This window comes from Camellia sinensis, chromosome 4 (genome assembly GCF_055761805.1).
Source record: "Camellia sinensis isolate YWXY chromosome 4, ASM5576180v1, whole genome shotgun sequence".
In the NCBI taxonomy this organism is placed as follows: Eukaryota; Viridiplantae; Streptophyta; class Magnoliopsida; order Ericales; family Theaceae; genus Camellia; species Camellia sinensis.
In genome coordinates, this window is record NC_138964.1 from 139,101,219 (window position 1) to 139,127,791 (window position 26,573).

The 26,573-nt window shown below is 35.3% G+C and overlaps 2 protein-coding genes and 1 long non-coding RNA gene across 4 annotated transcripts; 2 read left to right on the top strand and 1 right to left on the bottom strand.

Moving 5' to 3' along the window:
• Window positions 1-6,773: 6,773 nt before the first annotated feature.
• LOC114314108 (Haloacid dehalogenase-like hydrolase (HAD) superfamily protein) lies at window positions 6,774-11,774 on the top strand. Of its 2 annotated transcripts, XM_028260556.2 has the most exons (8): window positions 6,774-7,214; window positions 7,673-7,743; window positions 7,975-8,133; window positions 9,150-9,216; window positions 9,788-9,883; window positions 10,200-10,246; window positions 10,412-10,492; window positions 11,375-11,774. In XM_028260556.2, the coding sequence occupies exons 1-8, from the start codon at window positions 6,876-6,878 to the stop codon at window positions 11,496-11,498; spliced, it is 984 nt and encodes a 327-aa protein (XP_028116357.2). In that variant the 5' UTR covers window positions 6,774-6,875; the 3' UTR covers window positions 11,499-11,774. The 2 variants fall into 2 exon arrangements, with proteins under 2 accessions (XP_028116357.2, XP_082722431.1); XM_082866305.1 differs by lacking the exons at window positions 10,200-10,246; window positions 10,412-10,492; window positions 11,375-11,774 and adding an exon at window positions 10,030-10,090 and having other exon boundaries at window positions 6,782-7,214; window positions 9,788-9,951.
• Window positions 11,775-11,817: 43 nt separating this feature from the next.
• On the top strand, window positions 11,818-12,133 carry LOC145789539 (uncharacterized). The gene is made up of 2 exons (XR_014327564.1): window positions 11,818-11,937; window positions 12,060-12,133. It is a non-coding gene; the product is annotated as an uncharacterized LOC145789539 (long non-coding RNA).
• Window positions 12,134-13,553: 1,420 nt separating this feature from the next.
• LOC114314109 (MA3 DOMAIN-CONTAINING TRANSLATION REGULATORY FACTOR 1) lies at window positions 13,554-21,949 on the bottom strand. The gene is made up of 4 exons (XM_028260559.2): window positions 21,511-21,949; window positions 21,176-21,429; window positions 15,887-15,981; window positions 13,554-15,667 (listed from the first exon to the last, which is right to left on the bottom strand). The coding sequence occupies exons 2-4, from the start codon at window positions 21,411-21,413 to the stop codon at window positions 13,835-13,837; spliced, it is 2,166 nt and encodes a 721-aa protein (XP_028116360.2). The 5' UTR covers window positions 21,414-21,429; window positions 21,511-21,949; the 3' UTR covers window positions 13,554-13,834.
• Window positions 21,950-26,573: the final 4,624 nt, after the last annotated feature.

Genomic DNA, 26,573 nt, shown 5'->3' on the forward strand with positions numbered 1-26,573 from the left:
TATTTGAGGGCTTCTATTTTTAGCCCAAATTTTAGGGCCCAAGATAGGCCTCTCTTGCATATCCTCAGGACCGAACCTGATTAGTGATTTCCATCTAGTCAAAATATTAAAAATATTATTTTGAAATTAATTATGTTGAGTTTATAAAAAATAATTCTAAATTAACATGAATAGGAATAATATTTAAATAATATAAAAAAAAGAGTAGCAAGTTTGTTGGACAACGCATTTAAAAAGGTAAACTATCTATAAATTCTAATAATTTCATTTAATTCTTATCAAGTCCTATTGAAAAATAAGTCCTAATAAAATTGTTACTAAAAAAAACTTTTTTGATGATTTTTTATATATGCTGCTAAAAATTGATAATTAGTGACTTTTTGTCATAATTTTTATAAATTGTCTCTAAAACTTATAATTAGTGACATTTTCTATGACTAATTTTCAAATTGTCGCAAAAAGTTAAAAATAAGTAACTTTTTTTTGTAATAATTTTTTTAAATTGTCTCTAAAATTTATAATTAGTGACATTTTTTTGATAAAATTTTCAAACTGTCGCTGAAAATTAACAATTAGTTACTTTTTTTAATAGTGTTTGACAAAAACCATTAATCATCATAAAATCTATTAGACAATAAATTCACTTATTAAAATCTATACGTAAGTCTTATTTCTTTGGAGAGTTACAGACTACTCCTATTGATTAGACTATTTTTTTTTTCACGTATTATTATTTTTAAAAAGTATTAAAACAATTAAAGAATTTTTTATATATTATAAATATATAAAAGACTCATAAACATTTAAATCCATCATATAAAACTTAAAAAGTATTAAAACAAAATAAGCATTTTAAGATTTTTTGATACATTAAAAAAATATAAAAGACTCATAAACATTTAACGACAATGCTACGTAACTCAAATTTTGTGGTTCAAAAGTGGCTCAAATGGTCAAAACGACATCGTTTTGAGTACAGAACAACATAAAAATGGCCAAAACAATTTTGGCCATTTAAACCACTTTTGAGTCACAAAATTTAAATTACGAGACATTTTCCAACATTTAAATCCATCATATAAAACTTAAAAAGTCATAAACATTTAAGTCCATGATATAAAACTGACCAGTAATCGATCGTAATGGGCCATATTGGGCTGCCCAAGAACCCATGGAGCCCATCACCATTTTGAATGGGAAATTTGGTTAAAAATCCTCGGTAGAAAGTGGGTATTACTTGAAATCCAAAATAAGGGGTTGTTTGAGGTGTCTTAAATAAGTGTATTTTTTGAATTTTTAGATTAAAAAGTTGAGAAAAAAATATGATTATTTGGGATAATTTTTTGACTTTTTACGAAAAAATGTGTATTAAAAAATTGTATAAATTAGTGTATATGAGAAGATTGTGATGGAATGGGCTCTACGGTGAGGGACAGCGTGTGCAGCGTAGGGGGGAGATGGTTCCCTGCTTTTCGGGCAGTGAATTGAAGGTGTTGTTTGGCCTATGGGGGCCTACCACGGGTCCCGTTTTGCTAATAAAAACCGTTCGATGTATAGAACTCGTTGAGTACCATATGCTTATAAAATATCACGTTGATCGAATATCGATAGCTATCTGATCGGATTAGTTTTTTTTCAACCGTTAATTATAACACCATCCATTTTATAAATTTTAACTGATTCGATCATATAGTTACCGATATCCGATTAACGTGATTTTTTACAAACATATAGTACTCGACGAGTTCTACACATTGAACGGTCCAAATTATTAAAACGGGACCCGTGATGGCCCCCACTGGCCGAATAGCACAGTGTTATTTGTGCACCTAAATCAGTGCAATTTTTTCAACAACTCAGCTGCGCCTGTGGGATGTCAGAGCAGTTTGAAAAGTAATTATGTGTAAAATTAATTTTTAAATTTTTTTTTTGGTGAATAGTAATAACTTTTTAACTTTTTGAATAACTTTTTTGCTTTTTATTTTTTTAAGACATGTCAAATCAGGCCTAAATTTTCTTTATTCATAATGTCCCTTAAAAGACATGCATTGTTTTTTAGGGGCATTTTTTACCTTTTGTTTATATAAGAGGCCTAATTAGAAACAAATTATGTTCTTTGAAGCTCACTGTAGCTCGACTTTCTTCGCGCCATTTTTCGAAGAGCTCGAATTGGTCCTACAGTTTAGACTCCTGTCACGGTTCTGAATCTAATCTCACAAAGTGCAATGTAAAACTAATAAACACCAAAGAGTCCAATCCGACAAATCATTTTGAAAATTTGATTTTAGATCAAATAATGCCAAAACTAAACTGCTTTGCCAAATTACAGAATCACCACCTAAATATTTTATTTTTAGAAAATTTAGGAAACCTTGACTTGTGCCAAAGGCGACGTGTCCATCATCACCAAAGTTGCCTCGGCTCGGGAAACTTGGGTACGAGAGGGGAAGGTCCTGAAATGAGCACTCTCGCTCGCCTAATCAAAGATCAGCCTCTGCTATCATGATATGTCATTTTACAAACACATATGTTCTTATTCCGGTTATTAACTAACTTTACTACGTGGTGTACACAAGCAAGTATAGACTAAAATCGTAAGAATTGGAACAAATCAACTCATGTTTGTTTTCGAAAATGATTTGAATTTGCCACTCTCAAGTGGGCTAAAACACGAATTTTCCATCAAGCATGATGGGCTTAAAACATAATTTGCCACTTCGCAAAGTGGGCTTAAAACTCACATTCGTCGAATTGTTCCAATTCAAACAACAAAGCCTTCATCCACAGGCATTCATGCAGTTAATCATTTAAGCAAATAGCCTCATGGCAAGCATGCTATCATGGCAACATTCACATCTCATGCGATATGCTAAAGCGTAAAAACTTACCGAGTACTCCAAGCCAAAACAAAAGCTTAGTTAGAAAGAATGCATGATCCTAACTATACAAGATATCTAATGCAAAACATGCAATAATGTAATTAATAGACTCGGCTACTAATATGGCATATGATACAATTTGATAACATGCTTTAAAACACGTATTCAAATAAGTATTGAAATTGTGATGTACTTTGTATGAAGCGCCAAGCCTTATGCATGCAAGACAAATGAATGATGCAAACATGCAAGCATAATGTATGCTAATTGAAAATGTCCTTAATCTAATCATCAAAAGCGGTTAAATAAAAAGGAGAAAGACGTGGGGTTGAAAGACATGCACATACGCACACTTATTACAACATTATGCTCTCGCGAATGAGAGTCCGAATGAATAAGCTAAGTTACACTAAGCTAAACTAATTATTATAACATAACACTAATTAACTATTCTAGCTAATTAAATATTACAACAATTGAGACAAATTAACTAACTATTTTAAGCTAGCTAAAATATTACAAACCAAATTGAACTTCTTAATTACAACACTTGAATTGAATAATTAGCTACGCTAACTAACTAAAGCAATTAAATGGTCTCGAGGGTGAGGGATGTATGCATGCTCGGTTGCTCCACCCAAAAGTGTCTTTGCCTTGCCATCGGATGTCTCTGCTTGCATTCATTTGATCACCGAAAATTGTACCAACTTCCAGATTGCCTCTGCTCTAACACAGGAACACATTTGTGCAAAATTCACTGGTGGCCGGTCGGCTACAAAAGGTGGCTGTCGACCACAACAACTGGCTAGTCGGCTAGCTCAAGTGGCCGGTTGGCTACTTCAAGTGGCCGGTCGGGCACCCCATTTTCTGGATTTCTTTTTTTACTGCAATAGAGAGCAAACAGAGGCAAAGTAATGCATTTTCAAGAAATATATGTACTGTTATCCTCCTTATCATCTCTCAAGCTCAAAGGAGTGTAGCTCTTGGCTTTCAAGCCACCAACCAAGCATTCTCAATGCACGATGGCTAGAGAACCAAGCTTGTACAAGGTCAATGAATGCACAAATAAGACCAAAACAACCACCACCCTGTCATGCATGATCAAGGGTGACGATGACTAAGAAAAATGACACATTTCATCACTTTGAGTATGAAACGTCCCATTTTTATTGTGTTTGGATTAACGTCCGATCCAAACACATGCAATACAACACAACATGCTTAACTTGCTCAAGTTTTACTTGACATGTTTTATTTATTCATTTTAATTACCGATCCATTCTTAGTTAAATCCAAAAGACGAGAGTCCTCTAATGGAAAGAGGGATTAAGCCACAACTACCTTGAGCATGAAAGAGGCCTCATGTTGTTGGTAATGAACTCCCGAATGAATTAAACCGTTAGGCATGAAGGTCTCAATTCCACACTCAAGCCAACAAAAGGCTCAAAGCCACTTTCAGAACAAAGTAAAGAGTGAAGAATCGAGGGCGGTTGCAGATATTTCAGTGCTGACACGGCATGCAAAATGAGATCAAATCATGCAAGCAACACATGCAAGTCATGTTTAAGAGCCTAACTTATTAAGCTAGTGAAGACCATTACACTATAGCCATGCAATACAAGCCTCAATTGACCAAACCAACTCAGAACATAGTTAAAATATGCCAAAATAGTAGCTAAAACTTGCTGAGATTAAGGCACAAAAGGCTAGAAAAACATGCTCGCATGTTAGCTTATAAACAATACTCAAGAGCAACTCTAAAAAAACAATGAAAGAGTGAAGCAAATGAGCATGTGATAGAGCTATAAACATTGAAATTACATGTAAAAAGACACTTCAATATGCAACCATCTCAAGCAAATCAAGTTTGAAGGGCTAGAATGCCAAGCTAGTGAAGCTATTTGCACTACAACTATGCAAAACAAGGCTCATATGACCAAGATAGCCCAAAACAGAGCTAAAATCAGTCGAAACAATAGCTAAAACATGCTTGAATTAAGCTAAGTTAAACCACAAAACACATGCTACCATAGGATGCTAACTAGGCATGCAAGTGAGACACAAGGAGGTGAGGCCAACCTCTCTATTTTTGGACTTCAAAACATGTTTTCTACCACTGAAATAACTCTGAATTTCAGTGGTTTAAAGGCTCGAAAATTTTGATTTTAATATGCTAAAAGATGATGCAAAAAGTTTCATAATTAAGCAACAAGAAAGGTGGACAACCCTTTAGCACAAAATGACTTCAAACTATCATATTAAGCTTCAAAAATCAGAATTTTTTGTAGTTGAAAACTAGACCAAAAATAGTATAAAAAGATAGCCAAACAAATAATCAAAATAAAGTCTACAAGGCAAGTCCTATACCTCTTGAAGCACAGCACAAAATAGTCACAATTATGAGCTAAAACCACATTAGGAGCTCAAACTAAGCCTCAAAAAACCTCAGCTCCAAGATGAGGTTGTTTGGTTAAGGGTCTTATGTGCAAAAGTGTAGAGAAAATCAACTATCAACTACAAAACAAGTGGAGATAGTGGGAATTCTAGAGAAAGAAGGAGAAATTTGCTCAAAATTGTCTAACCTCTCAAAATGGGGGAGAGACTCTCCTATATATAGAAAATTAAGTTAAAGACTTGTATTCATCCCTCCATACACGTGTATGGAGATGAGCATCAGTGAACAACAGCTGGCACAATTAGAAAATAAATATCTGAAAAAGGAGAAAAATGGTCGTCGGCTATCAATGTACCCGACCGCCCATCAACATAGCCGACCGGCCACCACTGGTGGCCGACAGGCACAAGTCATGGCTGGCAGGCAGGCTATGGGGATGGCTGACAGGCCACCCTTTCCTCTAGAATTGAAACAATAAGTTCTTGGTCCACAACCAAGAACAAAACAGACAAGATTAGAGGCTCCAAGGCAAGGCGCTCGCCCGAGACCTTCAGGGACTGAAAACGAACACGAACAAGCACAATTATTGGGTGTTCAAACGATGACGTTCAAGTCTTGAGCACGGTAAAAAATGGGGTGTCTGTACTCACAAACATGGCATTTGGCTCAGAATTATTGTGCAATCTACAGATTATACATATATACATATACATATATATGATTTAGCTGTATATATATGTATGTATGTGCCATGAACTTAATTGTAATGGAACAAAAAATAAATTAAGTGAAACTAAAATCAATGAAAAGCTCTATATTTTCTTTATAAAATCTAATTAATAAAAAGTTAGAAAATGAGTTTGAGCTCTTCTATGGATACGTGGAAGGTTTTATACATGTATGCATGTATATATATATATATATATATATATATTGTTGTTTATTTATTAGTTTGTAAATATAAAAGTAAAATTTCATCTCTACGTGTTGTGATTACTCTTTAAATGTATTCTATCATTCTCAAAATTAGTTTTTTTTTTGATGATTTTTTGTTTAACAATGATAGTCAAGTTTTACTCTAGTAGTGTGTTTTTGAATTATTTTTTCTGTTATAATTTTGAATTATTTCTTCTATTATACAACCTTTATTGTGAATCAAAGTAAAATTTTCTTGTGAAATAAAGTAAAATTTTACTATAAATCAGAGTAACATTTTATTATGAACCTGAGTAATATGTTACTGTGAGATAGAGTAGCATGTTACTATCTAATAGGATAACATATTACTGTTTAAATCATTTTCGATGATAATGATATATATATATATATATTAAGAATTTTATAATCAATATGAATTTTATTTGATAAGTTTTGATTCGAGAATCTTAAAAATATTAATTTTTTTAAAAATTGACATTTAAATAAAAAAATTGTATTATTTTTAAATTTTAAATTTTGATAATAATATATATGTTAGATTTAAATAAAAAAAAACTTTTATACTTTTGAATCTCATTAATTTGTGGCTCTCTGGTGGATAAGTTTCTTTTCTTTAAACAAATATTAAAACCAGAGAGAGAGAGAGAGAGAGGTGAGTGTTAATGGCGTCAAGTGTAGTCTCTCCTTCGCTGAACACCTCTTCCTGTTCTTCTTCTTCTATATTATTACCAGCTCCATTATTTGACATGAAGAAGTATTCTGTTTCTAGTCCCAGAAACCATGTGAGGAGCTCCTTGTCTTCTTCTATATTGGGTACTAGATTAAGCACAAACAGAGCATCAAGCAAGAAGAGCTATCGAAATGGAGGAGGATTCACGTGCTCGGCTTCTTCTTCTTCTTCTTCTGTTCTTCCCTCTGCTCTCCTCTTCGATTGCGACGGCGTGCTCGTTGATACAGAGAAGGACGGCCATCGCATTTCTTTCAACGACACTTTCACTGAAGTACACCCCTTTCTTGTCTCTCTGTTCTTCCTATGCCATTTCTTGTTTGATTTTTGATAAAATTGCCAAGTTTTCTGAACTGGGTTGTGTTTTCTTTTGTTTGTTTATGGAGGAATTTTGTGTTTGCTCTGTTTGTATTGAGCTAATTTCGATTTTATTGAATTGGGTTTTGATTCTATTTTTGTAATTCGTGTGCATGAAGTTCGTTCTTTGTTATAATGAGTTGCTGATTTGTTTACAAATTTGGTTGGGTTGGGTTGGGTTGTATTTTGTTTTGTTTTGTTCTGTTTGTTTGTTTTGTTTTGTTTTGTTTTTTTTTTTTTTTGTGGGGAATTTGTGTTCTAATTTCGATTTTTACTGAATTGGGTTATGATTATATTTTTGCAATGTCATTATTATTATTTTTTTCGCATTGAAGTTGTTTGATTTGATTACAAAGTAAAATTGATTTTACACAGAGGGAATTGGGAGTTACCTGGGATGTGGATTTGTATGGCGAGTTGCTCAAAATTGGGGGAGGAAAAGAAAGGTAATGCCCCTTTCTGGGAAAAAAGTGTAAGTCTATTACAAGTTATATAAATCTCATAGAGAACATTGAATTTGATTTTTTTTTTTTTTTAATTGAAGTAGAGAGATCATGAGAATATTGTTATCATAATTTAGAGGTCCTATAATAATTTATGACTACTTTGAGGTTTTGTTTGGTTTGAATTTTCGGTGTTGATTTTTTTAGGTTGGTGGTTAATTTGTGTCTTTATAGGATGACAGCCTACTTTAACAAGACTGGTTGGCCAGAGAAAGCTCCAAAGAGCGAAGAGGAAAGAAAGCAATTTATTGCTTCCCTGCACAAGAGAAAGACGGAGTTGTTCATGGCCCTTATTGAGAAAAAGTTGTTGCCTCTTCGGCCAGGTGTTGCGAAGTTAGTTGCCTTTCAATCTTTCCTTCTGTTGCATTTGGAGCTTGATACTTACTTGTAATTGCAAGTGCAATGTTTCATTGCCTTAGAATTTATACAACCTACTGTTAGTTGCATCATGGAAATGTTCAGCTTATTGTCTTTATGAAATGTGAGGTTCGGAAAGACAGGGTTTCTTGAAAGAATGAATTGTTGATGAAAATTAGGAGATCCTATACAACTGTTACTCCTCTGACCACTACTATGAATACAGAGATATATTTATAAATGGGAACAAAAACATAAGCCTAAACTTCTAATTATGTAGGATAGCCTATGCGGTTGAATCCAACTTTTAGTCAATACCACAAAGGTTGAATCCAACTTGTAGTATATAACACAAGTGATTTGGTTAGGTGCACAACTGTGTGTATTATTCCCTTTAAATCATCAAAGATCTTGAACTTAAAAAGATGAAACCCCTCATAGAGAATTCTTGTCTTTGATATTTGGCCTGACTTTTCAATGATATGTGGAATGTTAGTGACCTGTTGCTTCTTGTGTTTTCTCTGCTCTACTTGAGCTTGGCAAGATCATTTTCACATGGGGTTTAATTCCATGTCGAAGCTCTCTCTCTCTCTCTCATCCACCTTAAATTGGCATATAAGTTATTCTTGTTTACCCCTAATCAGATGCAAACAATCTAGTAAAAACACATGTTACCCATATTTGAGTTGTGGAGAATTCATGTTCATGTGTAATAGGTGAATATGTGCTGTGTGTGTGTGTGTCATTTTTATCTATTACAAATCCATTGGAGCTGCCTTAGCAGTCGGCCACTCCTGATAGTAGTATTAAGAAATTTCATTATATATGGACCTTTAATGTTTCAATAAAAAATATATGCTATCATCTTGCTATGGATGGTTTATGATTGACATGAAGCAGTATTTTGAAAGTAGATAAAAGGTAAAATCTGAAATAAATTATGAAGTACCAACTGCATTGTTTCCTGAGTTTTGACTACTCAAATTTTCTAGGTTGATTGATCAGGCTTTGGCAAAGAGTGTTAAAGTTGCTGTTTGCAGCACCTCCAATGAGAAGGCGGTATGCATTATCAGGTTCTATGTTTCTCATGTTGTGAACATGTAGTATATGTTTTTGCATAATCTGGCTCACAATTCTTGATCATTGCCTTCTGGAATAATGAAGGGACTGTTTTAATTCAAATGGTAAGACAGTCCATTGGTGATGGTGGTTTGGAGTACACACACACATGAAGAGCATATATATGCTAATAAAAACTGTTTAAGGCGCACACATGGTGTAATGTCCATGATTCTCCTTATCTTGGGACTTGTCTCTTGCATGAGCCATTATTTGCTTAAAATCATTAAAAACATATTGAAGACTGTGCAAGTGAAACATCTCCTTTGAACCCTTTAGTCTTTTCTAGCAGCCTTTTATACTTGATCATTTACAATTAAAAATTCATAAATTTTCTTTTTTAATTTGATAAATAAACTCTAGTTTGGTGGCAAAATATGTGCCACTGCTCTCTGCTTCTTATTTTGACAACTGAGTTTGATGTGGTGATTTTAAGCCTGTTAATCTACTTCTTTTATTTTGCTAGTATTTGTTTCTTATTTGACAACCAAATCATATATTGTGATTTCAGGTCTCTGCAATAGTTTCATGCTTGCTTGGACCTGAGCGAGCAGAAAAAATCAAGATATTTGCCGGAGATGTGGTTCCTCGCAAAAAGCCTGATCCAGTAACTTCTACATCCATCTTGATTTATTGTATTTGGCAGTGTTTGGACACCACATAGAAGTTATATTGGTAGATATTGCATTCAATTCATTTTAAGGCAAGACCACATTATTCAGTTTTGGTAACATCAGTTGTCAATTTTTGTAGTATCTATGGAGATCAAGAGTCTTTTTATGCATGCAATCAATTAGATCTATTCGATTGCCATGTAAACAAGATCTGATGCTTTTCTTTCCTTGTGGTTTAAAATGCTTGGAGTATGAAGATGAGCTCTTAGCGACTTTAATTTTTTTTTTTTTTTTTGGGCATTCTGGCAGGCAGTTTATATATTAGCAGCCACCACCCTGGGTGTTGAACCCTCAAGGTATTGCTAGACAATATTATCAAAATCATACACTGCTTCTATGAGTCTAAAATGGATTTTAATTTTTATGTCTAAAAGCAGTTCTATGTTTTTAGAAGTGCTTTCTTATCTAAAAATTTGGCATGTAATATGAGAAGTGATACACTCTTCATTTTTGTTTCCCAGTTGTGTGGTGGTAGAAGACAGTGCCATAGGTCTTGCAGCAGCCAAAGCTGCTGGAATGAAATGTATTGTAACGAAGAGCGGGTATGTTTCTTTTTCTCTACTATGAATTATAGCCTTATGGGTTTATTCTAACCAGTGATTGATTGTGTAAATGTTTGTTTGTGTGCATAGTAAGCCACAAACTTGCCCCACAAAACTTTGAGATTTCTTGGATGAGATTCTTATTGGAATAGGTATTTTGCAAGATTTGAGGCTTATGTTAGGCCATTAATAATAATAATAATAATAATAATAATATGAGAGAGGGGGGGACAAAACATAAAGGGATAAATTACAAATACACCCCTGAGGTTTATCAAAAATACAATTCTCCCCTCACATTATGGAAATTAAAAATACCTCATTGTCAGAATTTTTCTTGCAAACCTAACAGAAAAAAAATTTACCCAAATACTCTGTAGTAGCATAATGAAATTATCATACAACCTTCATTTCCATCCACCTACCACCAAATCACATTATACGGCACTACAATATTCTCGAACCCTCCTCGGCAACACACCAAACGTTGAAGAAAATAATGACGGTGTTGCTGATCAAGAGTTGGAGAGGGTGATGTGATGGCTGGGCAAAGTGGTGTTACTAGTTGAGAGAAATGGGAAATAAGGAATATGAGATAGGAAAAAGAAAAATGAAAATAAAGTGTTTAATTTCATAAAGGTTAATATAGGTATTTTTGGAAAAAAAATTATTGTTTACATCATATACTCTATTTGTTTGACTTAATGTTAACGGTTGATTAACGGAGGGGGCCATTTGTAATGTGATTGGAAATCTCAAGGGATGGGATGTAATTTCTCAAATGCGAAGGAGGAATTTTTATTTTTAAATAACCTCAGGTGTGTATTTGTAATTTACCCAACATAAAGCCATGCTAACAAATGAATTAATCACTGGCTGTAGGTACACGGCTGAGGAGGATTTTGTAAATGCAGATGCAGTTTTTGATTGCATTGGAGATCCTCCAGAGGAAAGATTTGATCTAGCATTCTGCAGAGGCCTTCTTGAGAAGCAGTATGTTAGCTAGCAAGTTTCCAGAATGGCACCCTCTCAATATTATATTTCATGCCGGGTTTTTTGTTGCTTTCCAAATATTGTGCATTCTGAATCCATTTGATAGACATTTCTCCAAATGCCAATGCCATGTTTATATCTATGTTGGACATAAGCGATTCCATTGTTTTAAGTTGTATGTAACCATGGAAACAAGAGAAACCAAAATGTAAGTTTACGCCTAATTTTCAGGTCAGTTGATTAATATAAGCAAACAGGTCTCATTCCTGTTGTATCGGGTATTAACTGATATGTGGTATATGCTCAATTGTAATGTTTTTGTTGTAATTCATTTTTTTTTTTTGGATGAAGGGCAACGGAGATTCAAAGCATTTAATTGCTTAATATGCCAGAATTCATGAGGAGGTGACAACTTGATGATAATATAAACAGTGGAAAAATAACTCCATGTGGTCAGCTCTGTAATTAAGAGCTTTTTGTTGTACTTTGTTGACATTTTCTATTATGTCAATTTTTTTATTTTTTTTTTCGTGCATACTTGAAATATAAATACATTGTTAAACTCTCTCTGTAGGTGTTCTTTGACATACACATGGAGGGAGAACACAGTCAATTTACATAATATGATATTCCATCCCCAAACAAAAATTTGTACATAATAATATGATATAGCTATATTATTTTTTTCAAGTCCCATTTCATAACTTTTGAGACAGTTGTTTCAAACTCTATTCTCCGAAAGACTAAAGGACAATAATAATTTTAAAAATCATATTATTCTATTTGTTTAAATGTCAATTTAAAAAATCATATTATTATCTGTTCAAGTGTTATCTATTTGTCCACTTGTCATCTTCTTAGTTGTCTATGTGTCACTTTAGATCATCTCCAACGCTTCACCAAACCTTGCATCAAATTTGAAATTTGGTGAAAAAGTCACTTTTTGCAGTTCCAATGGTTTCATCAAATTGGTATCAAAACGAGAATTCACCAAATTTTTCATCAAAGTGAGAACAGAGGGAAGATTTCACCAATTTACTGTGCGTGACCGTTGGGAGAGACCAACCAATCAACCGGCCGGTTGACCAACCGGTCGACCGATTCCCTTGCAAATAGGTTGGTTTAAACAGGTCAAAAGATTTAAAGAGGTAAAAAAAAAAAAATACACTATCTGGTCAACCAGCCGATCAACCCACCGGTTGACCCCTGCTTTGATGACAACCATTGGAGCAGTCTGTATTAGATTGAGAAAATGGTCTTTTTTTTATTCAGATTTGGTGAAAAATTTAGTAAATTATTGGAGATGCTCTTATATGTTCACGTAATTTACCTATCTATCTATATCATCACCACCACTGCCACCGGCCATATAGGTGAGGATGGTCTGAATTGATTCAGTTTGAGATAAAATCAGAACTAATGCATTGTTTATGGTTCCATAAAAATAGAAACTAAACCAATCAATTTAGATCATAGAACCAATCCGAACCAAATTATTTAAATACAGTTTGATTGGTTTGGAACCATGGTTTTACATAATATGTTTACAAGAAAAATTATATAACATTCACCAAACAAACTAGTATTAGGCAAATATTGTTCAATTATTAATCTACTTATAATTTTTTGAAATATAAACATATTGTTCTACTATTAACTAAACCAAACATAATGTCTAGTAAATCAACATATTGTTCAAGTAAATAAACATATTTTTCATCAATTATCTATTTTTCCCTTCAAGTGGATGCACATAACCAATCATCTATCTAAATAATTATCCATCAATATGCATAATGGAGCAAAACACAATCGCATAACTTTCACTAATTATCGCATAACCAACCACCAACTACATAGTAAAGGGTGCTCCATTTTCAAAATGTGTTTGGATCTCAAATTTTTTTAAAATAAATTTAGTAACATGTCTTGCTCATCTTCCTTCAGGAAAAAAAAAAATCAATAAATAATTTATTAAACCATGGCCTCAAAGAAATCCCAGGATATAACTAGGCACTTCATAATCCAGCAGAGAGGAACAAACACCAAAAACTTTCAGAAGTAGAAGTGGGAGGCAAAAAAAATGTAGCTACTATTATCATGCATGTGACAACAACTAATATCATAACCCTAACTTGTTATATGTGAACTGAACCAAATACCAACTTTATACATTCTTGATCGCTATTAAACCACCCATTAAGAAAGAAAAACATCCCAAGGACTTCAAATGTCCCATTTCTATCCACATCTCTAAGTCAAAAACACAAGTTTAAAAAAGAGTACAATAGGGTATAAATGAGTAACAACATACATGTGAGAGAAACAAATCGAAATATCATGTTCTTCTCAAGAAGCTGCAGCTGCCGGAATTGTCAGTAAAGTATCTGCTGCTGCTGCAACGGAACCGAAAGAAGGGAGGAGCCACCCTTTCTTCTTGCCAAACTCTACATAGAAGTTGTACTTCTCCTCTGCATTAGGAATGTCGAGAGCCAGATCATCGAGCCCATCCTTGATTCTCGCAAATCCCTTTGTCATTTGATTGATTGTGATCAGCCCTTCGCCGAAGCATTCCTGCAGCAGATCCAGCATCCTATCATTCTTCTTCTCCATAGCCATAACCAAAGCTTTCTTCACAACCTCGTGGTTGAAGAAAGGCATTCCAAGATCACGAATGCACTGGCAAGCTTCACTCACAACACAGCCACTCTCATATTCTTCTAGAAGCTTCTGTATCTTATCCTTTGCATCCTCCACGGCCCAGCCGGTTCCGCCACCCCAGCACCGCAGGATCCTCTCACCTGCGTGACGTGCGGCTACAAGTGAACGAGCCATGTGTACCGTCTCGCTGCCACTGCAATTTGACGGCAACTTGCTTCCTATCTCTTCCAAATTTAGCGGAGCCAAGACATCATCGATCACAGCCCTGGCGAGGAAAAGAGCAAGTTCATTTGACGCGTCCAGAATGTCGAGTGCTGTATCTTCAGCAGATTCCAGAAGCATGATAAAACCGTTAACTATATCTTCAGTTGAGAAGATCTCGATATGAAGCGCTGATAGCAGAACAGAAGCCATCTCTTTCTCTCTGTTCTTCCTGTCCATGGCAAGGGTGATCAGCTTCTTCAAGAAAACTGGGTTAAACTCGGGCAACCCAAGATCTTCAAGGCTTCGGATGAGTTCAGGAATGTCATCCGAGAGAAAATACTCATGAATTATTGTCACAATTTCCTCCTTATATCGTCTAATTTTATCATCATCCTTGTCTTCTACCTCTCCATTTTCACCTGAGGACATGAAAAATGACTCATCAAGCCAACCTTCAGAGATTGCCTGGGGGACCAAAGATTGAAACGACGTTTTTGCAGACGGTATGTCGAGAGCAAGGTCTTCAAGGCACTCAGCCAATCGTGCAAACCCTTTAACCATTTGACTGGAACTTATGAGGCCTTCCACCGATGCTTCCTTCAACAACTTCAGTATGAGTGGTTCTGCTATTTGGATCTCCATGGCAAGAACCAAAGCCCTTTTCACAACCTCATGATGAAAGAATGAAACACCCAACTCCCGTATGCACCTACAGGCCTCAGAAGTGTCTCCACTCTCCACATATTCCCTCAAAAGATCAGCTATCTTTTTCTTTACTTCCTCGACTGTAATGTGGGTGCTACCGCCCCATCGCCGCTCAACAAGTTCAGCATGGTGCGGAGCCGAGAGATAGCTCTTCTCAGCTGTTTGGATAACTTGCAATCCCTTGGAGGTTTCCGGGAGCATTTTCTTTGCCCTGGTGAGGAAAGCTGGAGGGAGAATGTCATCTACCACAGCACGAGCAATAAACAAAGCAAGGATGTCCACTGTGTCCAGTATGTCCACAGCAAGGTCATCAGCAGCCTCAAGGAGCATGACAAACCCCTGGCTAATCTGAACTGAGCCGATAACATCAGCATAGAGAGCCGACAAGAGAACTGAAGCCATTTCCTTTTCTTTGTCATGCCTGTCCATGGCCATGGAAACAAGCCTTTTTACAAAATATGGAAGATATTCGCTAGAACCCAATTCTCTGAGATCAGATGCTGCCAATTCCACATCGCCATTGCTGAAGTATTCCTCTATAATAGAAACCACAGCTTTCTTGTATTCATCCAAGGGGTCACAAACAGCCGCCCCAACGAGCTGATATGGTTCCTGTAGAAGTCAAGGATAACTTCAGAAGCCCGTAACACATACAGGACCAAGCTCCACGTGAAAAAATAAATTACAAGAAAAACAATTACAAATCTATTTTATTTCAAGAGCAAACCACTGAAACAACAGGGCTAGCCAAAACCACCGAGAAAAGCCTATCTATCTCTTAGGTAAGACAGCAAGTAAGACACATTTACTTGAACTAAAATCAGCCATTACCTCCCCGCTGTCATAGTTTGGATCATTTCGATCAATACAAGATTCACCATCAGTGTCAAGTAATTTCCCCCAGGTGCCCTTGCCACCAGCACCATCTGTTATCATAAATGTTCAACAAAACAATTAATCAAATATTAGTTGAATAAGGCTGCTAAAAATGACAAGCAATGTCAACAGCAAGCAGTAATCACCTGTCCAAAACATGGGATCAAAAACCAGAGAAGAGGAAAAATACAAAAGGAGAGAAAAAGGTTTCACTCTTGACGGAAAAGTAGACTAATCTGTTCATGTGGTTAAGAAAACCTGATACAATTATATACAAAACCATGCATTTACTAATTTTAAACAAAATCACAACTATTAACTCATTCAACAATAAATCATGAAAAGCGGATAATAATAAAAAAAAAAAACCGTACTTCATGAAAATATTCTTAATTGAAAAAAAAAAAAAATTAATGAAAGGTTATGAACTTCTATGACTAGAAGAGGGAGAATGTGTCCACAAAAGCCCCAATCTATCCAATGCTGAACCTTCAATGTAGGTATACCTCCTTTTTCTCATTTTGTCACTTTGGACAGCTCAAATAGACAGTGCATGATACATTGATTTAATATCCGAGTCTTTGGAAGTGTTATTTCATATCTGTTTCAAACACTGGTGTCCACTACCCACATTTACATCATTACTAAAATTTGAAGCAAGAGCATGCAGTTCAGACTACAGGGAAACACCACACAACATTGACATATATAATAAGGTGTAAATACACAACATTAAAATTTCAATCGTTGTTGAAAAATAATACAGTGATTGTATATTGTCATTTATATACATTTTATATACACAGCATTTTCTTTCTCAACTTGGCTGGCCTATTGCTTCCTCAAGACAACATACCAATTAGTCTCTGTTGCAAATAAAACAAATGTGCCATGCATGCACAGAGATAAATAAACATTCAATTCCCCATACAAAAATTCATCTAAAAGATTGAAAACAGTGTCTGTGGTCCTTACAACAAGAAGATTTACATAAGTGAAACTATGACATAAAAATATGGCAACAAGGTGCATGGAGTGGCATTTATCCAATGAAGTAAATGGGAAACTAGCATCCACAACATAGAGGCACAAATGAAGGCAAGGTACTGTATTTGCAAGCATCGAAAAAAAACTAGTTTCATCAACAAGTATCACAAACAAATAAATGTTATTAATGAACTAGGGAAGGGACCAAACATCCTTTAACTCAACTCCCAAGATTCCATGAAGTACGTGTGAATTGGAAAAACAAGAAAGAGAACAAATAACACTTTTGAAAATTAAGATCAGACAATAAATAATAAATAAATACATACAAAAGAATGAAAAACTTCCAAAATAGGTAACAAACTAAAGGCGATAACAAAAGAAATTTCAAGATTTTAAGTTTCAGCTCATGGATCAGTAGCTCCAATCCTTCAAAACCCCCTTTTTTTTAGCTTGCCTTTCTAGTACACAAACAATTAATGAACCAGGCACTCATCTAAAACATCAAATGTATTCAGTAATTGCCATCATCAGTTAATGGAGGGAGGAACGCCTAAGCGGCCAACCTAAAATATTAAAAATCCATGAAGGGTAGTTACTCGATTAGATCCTCATGATATAAACTTGTCAACCCTTTGAACCTGTGGCATTCTGGCCTAAGAGACATGTTCATACACCCAAAAAAAAATCATTTTGAAAGTAGTAATAATAAGCCTCACCTATCTATCATGATCAACAGCAAGGATTGATCATTTACGGATAACCTCTACACAAGCAAACTATATGAAATCGCCAAAGCACACACATTTGAATCTAGAGGGGGTTGAATAGGTTAAACTTATAATTTATTACCAATGAAATTTACCAAGTGAATTATTTAATCCAATTCAGTTTGCCAATTCTAATATATAAGTGGAAAGGATTATCTTTGGGAACAACAATCCCCATGTGTAAGAAACTATGGGCACCATTGCCTGTCAAAAATCTACTAGATCAAAAGTTTAAAACAAAGACTCAATTAAATGAATTACAACTCAACCTAAATGCATTAGCTGTGACATTTTCATCTTCATGTTTTCAAGCTTGTACTACAATTGCACGTGGTCTTGATCTCTTGTCTCCATCTTTGTTTTTTATGCCTCCAATTGCAGTTAGCCAAATGACAAGAATAACCAATGCACAGTGAGTGATCAAAGTGCAGTGGGGTGGTGTGGTTTTATATAACATCAGAGAAGTTCTCAATCATACATAAGCAAAACAGGTCGTTACTAAATATACAAAAGAAGTTTCCTAGGTTTGTTAAGGCTTTAGGAAAGTTAAAAATTCTCTAGGATTATTTTTTTGATCGGCAGCAAAAGAGATTTTATTAATGAAAAGAAAAGGTACTAGGAGATGAGGGACAAGTAGTCCTTTTTTCGATCAGCAACAAAAGAGATTTTATTGATGAAAAGAAAAGGTACTAGGAGATGAGGGGCAGGGAGTCCGCTAATGACGGAACAAAAGAAAAAGGCAAGTACACAAGTGTCAAAAAACGACACCTACAAATGGCACACCACCCTCCAAACCCTAGATATCAAAAGAAGTGAATTCGAATAAACTTTAAGCATGCCTCTCAAGATCTGTATTCTTATGACTCAGTGTCACACTACTCGAGCGGGATTAAAGTAGAGCTGCGAGCTGCTCATAAAATCTCTGCAAAGATGAATCATAGCAACGCAACACTCCTTGATAGATACTTAATGCTCGATAGATAAATCTGTCCTAAACTAATGCAATACGCTCAAATACTCGAGATTGGATCTTTGCACACATTGTATTGTCTACACCAAAACTTAACACCCAAGTTTACATTTTGTACAAAACACTATATCCTAAATCTTTTAAAACACTATAGACATTTGAAGACTAGTCCCCATACTTTCTTTTCTAGATGTCCCAAAAATTTAGGCTCCGTTTGGTAAGCCTCTCAAACTATCTATAGTTTCACCCATTGATTTGAGTGTGGTGTTTGTTTTGAGCTTTCAAATAATAATTCTACACCCATTTCTCAAAACTCAATTTAAAACATAATCATTACTTTTCAAAACTCATAACCAAACACATAATTCAAAACTCTTTTCAAAACTCAATTCAAATCAATATTTTAATTTTTTAAATATTTTAAATATTTAAATATTTTAAAATTTAAATATGTTACGATTTTTTTAATTTTTTAATTTTTTGAATATTTTTAAATATTTTAATTTTTAAATATTTTAATTTTTTTGTTATGTATTTGGTTACAATTTGAATGTAAAGTTGTGAAAATAGTATGAAATTTCGAGTTATGTGTTTGGTTATGAGTTTGGTTATGAGTTTTAAAAATAATTTCTTAGTTGAATTTTGTTTTATGTGTTCAGTTATGATTTGAGTGTAGAGTTGTTTTAAATTTAAAATATTAAAATTTTAAATTTTAAATTATTTAAATTTTTTGAATATTTAAATTATTTAAATTTTTACGATTTAAATTTTTTGAATATTGATTTAAATTTTTTACTTATTAAATTTTTTACATTATTTAAATTATTTAAATATTTATGATTTAAATTTTTTGAATATTTATTTTGAAAAAAATTATTTCCTTTGTAGTATTTTCAATTAAAAAATTGATTAATGTTATTTTCTGTTAATAATAAATTTTTTTAATTGAATTTTAAAAAGAGTTTGGTTATGAGTGTTGATCAGAATTTTTAATAGTGTGAAAGTAGTGTGTTTTGTTATGAGTTATAACAATTTGAATTAAGTTTTGAAAACTCTTTCCAAAACTCATAACCAAACAAATTTTCTTACTTCACATGTCAAATCAAACTTTTAAAACTCAATTTCACACTCAATTCAAAACTCTATTAAAAAATCATAACCAAACAAATTTTCTACACTCAAATCATAATTTCAAAACACACAAACTCAAAATATAACTTATATTCTCAAATCATAGTCAGAGAGTCTTACCAAACGGAGCCTTAGTGTCCATCGTCAAAGTCAACGAGTAAGTGTTATTGAACACCCTTCTATACAATGTAACACCTCCCACAAGAAGCGTAAGTCGAATGTTATGGTACGGTTAACAAGTCACGTGTAGATGCATTTGATGTATTAAAATTAAGCATCATGCATTTTGAGAATGGACAAAGTTTTGGAATGAAGAGATCGGATTAAATGTCTAAACGTCCATGAATGAATAAATCGCAAGAAACAATTTATAGCTTTGCATTTCCAAAAATATGGTCACATAGAAGGCCAGCTAGCCATTTCCTTGTGTAATATACAAGGTTCATGCACTGCACTCATAATAACCCTTGGAACACAAAGTGGGACAAACATTGAGGGCAACTTCTATAAAAGAGTGGAGTTCTCTCTTCATTTTTCCAACCGACGTGGGATGTGTTAAATATTAGAGAAAACTTTCCAGCGGATATATTTTTTTGATCACTCAGTATCCAGCCCATTGGACTGACAAATTCAGGGACCAATACTACCGTTCACTAGCGGACGCTCCAATTAAAGTCAAGGCAAAGCCCTGCATGGATTGGCCCCAAGATATTGTTTATATGTAGAAAGTTTTGAATCTGAGACCTTGGAGGGAGCACACCCTAAGGCTCTAGGCAGGCCAACCCCTTGAGGTTAACTTTCAAGTGGATATATATTTATCTACATATATATAGTGGGTGTTTGGAAATAGTTGTGTTTGGAAAAAGAGTTGGATTTTTTTCATAGTTGGATGTGATGTTTGTGAGAGAAAAAGTGAAATGATTATGAATTTGATTATTGGTTATTTTAGCTTATTATGTTTTTTAGTGCTATTTTAGCCAAAAAAAACCAAAATTTTTTCTTCCCAAACACCCCATAGGCACTCTGTTGATGCACCATTTTCAAGATATTTTAACTCGAGATGTTTTTTGCGCTCCCATTCCTGCATAAAGGATTGGTGACTTCCGTATTGCCTTCTATTCTGAAGCTTAGCCAAATTCCAAAATAATACGAAAAACTCATGTCATGACATGTATCTTCTTGACTTTGTAAACAAATAACATAAAATACAGATTTTAACTTCTTGAGGATTTTCACCACGCAGCAAAATACACCGCAGCCAAGCATTTGATAAACAATTTGAACCCCTAATTGCATTACTGTCCCCAATACAAAGCCTAATTTATTTATTTTTTTCAAAAATTTATCACACTACCATCATACACAATAAAATGGTAACCGACTCACCCTTCTTCACGCGCACGAGCTTCCCAGAATGAGTACGACGCACATGCCTCACAGCAATCCCAGCTGTAGCGGCTTTCCCACCAGCAGGAGCTTTAATGTGATGTTCAGAAAGCATAGACGTAGTAGGCGATTTCGGAGTCTGTGATTTTGGTGACGACGACAAAACATCCGCATACTCTGTCGCTATTTTCAGTACTTCCCGCTGCTCCTCCGTCAAAAACCCCTCCCTCGACGCCATTTTACACTCACAAATCCTAAACAACACAATCAAATCCAATCAAGAACAGTAGAATAAGAGACAATGCAGAGTTGAAATGGATTAATTGATTGAATACCTCTCTGCACTTGGGAGTAGAGAGAGAACCAGTGAGTGTGATCCGACTCCAAAGCCCTAACCGGCCGCTGAAGTTGAAGAGAGATCTCTGGGACAGGTTGTTGTGCGCTTGGCCCCGATCTCGAGCCAAGACAGGAGAGATATATACAGATAACGAGAGAGAAGCAATCGAATCGGATCTTCAAACAGTGAAGACAGCAGAAGAGAGAGAAAGTGATTGGAACCCTAGATCGAAGGAAACCCTAGCTAGGGAGAAAGAAACTGCGTTGTTCAGATTCCAACCAGTGTGTGTTTATGTCTATATTGTATGTATCACTCTCTCTCCAATTCACAATCGGTTTGAGAGGAGAGAGAAACAACTGTCAGAGAGAGAAAAGCGGATTGGATCGAATGAGGGGTATTTATAGGGAGGCTGCGGTTACACGTACACGTCATTATCTCTAAGGAGTGTACACGTGGCTTTGGCGGTAAAGCCATTTTTCTTAGCTCTACCCTCTGGGGGGGATTCTAGATTACGCCACGTAATCTTCCGAGAGATATAATTAGTGAAAAATTATAAAGTTGATGATTTTGTATTGAATAATTAAAAAATATAAGATATAATAATTAGTCTTGAAATATGAATGCGTGGCGTTTCAAGAATATTGAATACTTAACTTTTTTAATTCTAGACTTTTACCTAGTTGAGTCACACCTAGTTAGGATTTTGGTTGTTCGATTAAAATTACCCAATTACCCTTAACTAGATTGGGATTGAGTTATGATGAAGCTCGAAATTCTTCTAGTAGAGGGAGGAAAATTGCCAAAGGAAAGGTATAAGATCGATTTATCGAGCTATCAATGGATCAGCTTGAATTTTATTTGACTAAATCATTATTAAATATTATTCAATAGAAGCTAATTGGGCTAATAAAATTATAATAGAATAATTTCAATTAAATATTATTTGTACAAGATTTATCGTTAAGAAGGTCAAAATGTAAGAATTTATATAAAATTTATATAAGTGATTCCATTAAATAAATTATAAAAACTCATAAGGAAACTATATTATTTCTCTAAAAATTTAATTGTTGTTAGTAAACAAAATTTGTTTAATATAATTTCATACCAATTAAATAAAGGGTGAAGTACCAATAAATCCCAAATAATGATCTTATAAACTGTTTGGTCCTCTTTTTTTTTTTTTATAGACCCACAGGTTCCATTTTAGTTTGAATTACATAAATGACCAAAATGTGAGTTTTCTCATAATGTTGAAATTATTAAACGTAACACTTCAAAAAAACTCTTTAGTGTACTTTTTTTTTTCAAACGTAACACTCCAATGTAACACCCCAAAAACGTAACATTGCAATGTAACATACTATAGACACCCTATTTTTGACCGCCCTTAAGACTTAGGCGCTGCTGATTGTTTACTTGGTGATGAAAGGTGTGCAGTGCAAATGTTCGATTTCTTTGACAAGAGGAGAGTCAAATCCTAACCTCACACCTCATTTTGGACCAAAGTTATTTTGAATGGAAAACCCTTTCTTTCAAAATATTTTTGAAATAAAGTTTCTACGATGTTCCAACGCTCGCATTTTGTTAAATGTTGCGCTTTTCGGTAAATCGAGTAAGGACAAAGTGGAAATGAATAAAAGAGATGTGAATTCTTTGAAAAATCTTCCAAAACATCTTGTTTAGAGGTTTGGAGTTGAAGAAATTGGAGAAAAGAGAAGAAACCCAGTTAGGGAAGAAGTTGGGCCTGAATTGTTAAGAGAGAGTCAAGCAGGCCTCGCTAAATCAGGCCTATCCTTTTGTATACTTGGATTTAAGCTATGAGGCCACCACCGTTGGAAAGAAGACTTCCGGGGTTTCATTTTGCACTCAAGAATCTCCTAAAGCCGAGTCCGGATGGGGGAGATATGGTTGTTGGAAGTTGGGCATCAATTCATTAGGATCAAAACTGAGCAGCATTCACTAAAAGAGGCATAATGTTTTGCATAGTTAAAATTTTGATGTGAGGCTGCCACCATTGGAAAGCTTACTTCCGGAGCTTCAATTTAGGCATAAGAATGACCTGAAAAGGAGTCCATATGACGAAGTTATGCCCATTTGAAATTGGACAGAATTTGCTGTCGGCCACTGATAGTGTCCTGTCGGCCACAAATGTGTACAGTCGGCCATCATTAGTAGAAGGTTGGCCAAAAAGATGGCCGGTCAGCCAAAAATGCCTAGAAAGCTCAGAATTTGTAGATCTTTTGCTCCAGCTGTCTTCCAAATGCTCCAGTTGTCTTTAAATCAGATATTTCCGACCCAAGGCTCTCGTTTTGCTATATATAGAGGCCATTCTCTATGGTTTGAGGGGTTAGAACATTTTGAAAGCTTAACAAGTTTGGGAACCTCTCTCTCTCTCTCTCTCTCTATAATTTTGTGAGCAAAATTCCAGCCTCTCTCTCTAGAAGCCTCTCTTTCTTCCTATATTGTGCTTAGAAGTGAGAATTTCCTACACTCTTGCAAAGAGACCCTAGACCAAACACCTATACCTTGTTGCTGAGGTTCTTGGAGGTCCTATTTGAGCTCTCAAAGCTGGTTTTGGCTCAGATTTGCACTTGTTTTGCTGTTGTGCTTCAAGGGTAAGCACTTGTCCCTTTTAAGCTTGTCTTGCACACTTGTTTTGCCACCTTTGCAAACTGTTTTTGGGGTGATTTTGAACTGAGAAAATCTCTATTTTTCAATCGTAAAAATGGTGGTTTAGGCCTATTTTGTGTTAGGGGGTTGTCTCTCTCTTTTGTTCCTTAGCTTGTATAGTTTTTTGTGCCATTTTTCAAGGCTTTCAAACCAAACTTTTTGACCCTTTTTACCACTGAAACTCAAAGGTTTTTCAGTGACAAAAACCATGTTTTGAGACCCAAAATGGTGGGGGATGGCCTCCCCTCATTGTCTCTCTATGCCGTGTCTTGTTAGCATTACAAAGTAACATGTTTTTATGGCTTATGTTAGCTTAGTTCAAGCATATTTTTGGCTATATTTTAACATGTTTAAACTCTGTTTTTGGCTGGTTTAGTCACTTGTTGTTTGCTTCTTACACTTGTAGTGCAATCTTGCTCACTAGCCTAGTGTGCTTGATGGTTTAGCCTATTATTCTAGCATGTGTTGGCTCCACTCCAGCATGTTTTTGGCCTTTCTTTAGCATGCTTTAACTCTGTTTCAAGTGGTCTTGGTCACATGTGCTCCGCTTTGTATATCTATAGTGTAAATGACCTTGACTAGCTTTGTGTTGCGAGGCTTCTAGCATGCTTTGCTTGGGTTATTTGCATGCCATAGCATCATTTTGTATGTAATTTCAGAGCATATAACTTCGTCACACTCTCACATATTCCACTCTTTCATTGCTTTTGAGAGTTGTGCCTTATGTCTTGTTCGTGAGCCAACACGTATGCGTGTTTGTCTAATCTTTTGAGCTTTAATTCCAGCATATTTAGGCCATTGTTTGGCATGATTAAGCTCTGTTCATGGCTGGTTTAGTCATTTAAGCCTGATAGTGCATCCCTCTTGTGTAATGCTCTTCACTAGCTTTAGTGCTTTTGGCCCTTAACATGTCTTGCATGCATTGCTTACATGATAGAGTCTTGTGCATGCCATTTCAGCACTGAATTTCTGCAATTTTCCTCCATGCATCACTTTTGAATTTGATTTCGAAAGTGGTCTTAAGCCCCTTGTTGGCTTAAGCATGGAATCGAGGCTCTTATGCCTAATGGTTTTAATCCTCCCTTGAGGATTTCTACTAACCAAAAGCATGAGGCTTCTTTCATGCTTAAGGTGCTTGTGGCTTAGGCCATCTTTCCCATTAGAGGGCTTACACATTGAACTTAACCGGTTAATGGACTAATTGGTAAGTTGAAATGAGTAAACAAGAAATGGACCAAGTAAAACATGTGAAAGATAAACATATTGTTTGCATTGCATTGTGTTTGGATCGGACGTTAATCCAAACACAAGAAATGTGGGATGTTTCATACTCAAAGTGATAAAATGTGTCACATTTCTTGATCGCCAACCCCCTTGATCATGTATGATAGGGGTGAAGACTCTTGGTGTATTGTTTGTGCATTCACTAAGCTTGCACAAGCTTGGTTTTCGGGCCATCATGCGTTGAGATGCTTGGTTGGTGGCTTGAGAGCCGAGTGCCACACTCCTTTAAGTTTGAGACATGATGAGGAGTCTGGCAATGCATACATATTCTTGCAAATACATTGATGTGCCTCTGTTGTCCTCTGTTGCAGCAAAACCAGAAGCCTAGAACAGCAGGTGGTCGACCGGCCAGTTCAACTAGCCGACCGGTCACTTTCATTAGCCGACCGGCCAGTTAAGGTGGCCGGCAGGCGCTTTTTGTGGCCAACCGGCCACCAGTCCAATTTTGTGCAGAAGTGACCTTGTTTTGAACCAGCCACAGTGTGGAAGTTGGTTCAATGTTCAAAAATCGAGGCAAGTGCAAACAGAGGCAATTGACGACAAAGCAATGGGTTTCCGGGATGGCGCCAACCTAGCATGCATCTCTCCCTTGCATGGGAGGCCATTTCATTGCTTATGTTTAGTTCGTGTAACTAGTCATTTGATTTGTTTTGTAATATTCTAATTAACTTAGCATAGTTATTTGTTTCAATTTGGATTGTAATATTTAATTAGCTAGAGTTAGTTAATTAGTTTACTTGTAATAAGTAGCTTAGCTTAGATTAGCTTAGCTTATTTATTCGGACCCTCCTTCGAGAGGGCGCAATGTTGTAATAAGGGTGTGTGTGTCTGTGCATGTCTTCCAACCCCATTTCTTTCTCCCTTTTACTTAACCGCTTTCGATGGTTAATTTAGGACACGTTTTGATTAGTATACCTTATGCTTTGCATGCGTGCATCATTCATTTGTCTTGCATGCACCGGGCTCGATGCATCATTCAAACTGCATCATATTTCAATACTTATTTGAATACGTGTATCAAATTATTGCATTCATATGCCATCTTAGATAGCCAAGCCTATTTAGTTGCATTATTGCATGCGTTGCATTAGACATTTTGTATAG

What these genes read in the sequence shown, in the direction of transcription:
- LOC114314108 (XM_028260556.2), top strand. Translation starts at nt 6,876, where the DNA reads ATGGCGTCAAGTGTAGTCTCTCCTTCGCTGAACACCTCTTCCTGTTCT. An exon ending in ATTGGGGGAGGAAAAGAAAG is followed by an intron (nt 7,744 to 7,974) that starts GTAATGCCCCTT and finishes GTGTCTTTATAG; the next exon opens with GATGACAGCCTACTTTAACA. An exon ending in CTCGCAAAAAGCCTGATCCA is followed by an intron (nt 9,884 to 10,199) that starts GTAACTTCTACA and finishes GCATTCTGGCAG; the next exon opens with GCAGTTTATATATTAGCAGC.
- LOC114314109 (XM_028260559.2), bottom strand. Translation starts at nt 21,413, where the DNA reads ATGGCGTCGAGGGAGGGGTTTTTGACGGAGGAGCAGCGGGAAGTACTG. An exon ending in GCTCGTGCGCGTGAAGAAGG is followed by an intron (nt 15,982 to 21,175) that starts GTGAGTCGGTTA and finishes TTATGATAACAG; the next exon opens with ATGGTGCTGGTGGCAAGGGC. An exon ending in CAAACTATGACAGCGGGGAG is followed by an intron (nt 15,668 to 15,886) that starts GTAATGGCTGAT and finishes TGACTTCTACAG; the next exon opens with GAACCATATCAGCTCGTTGG.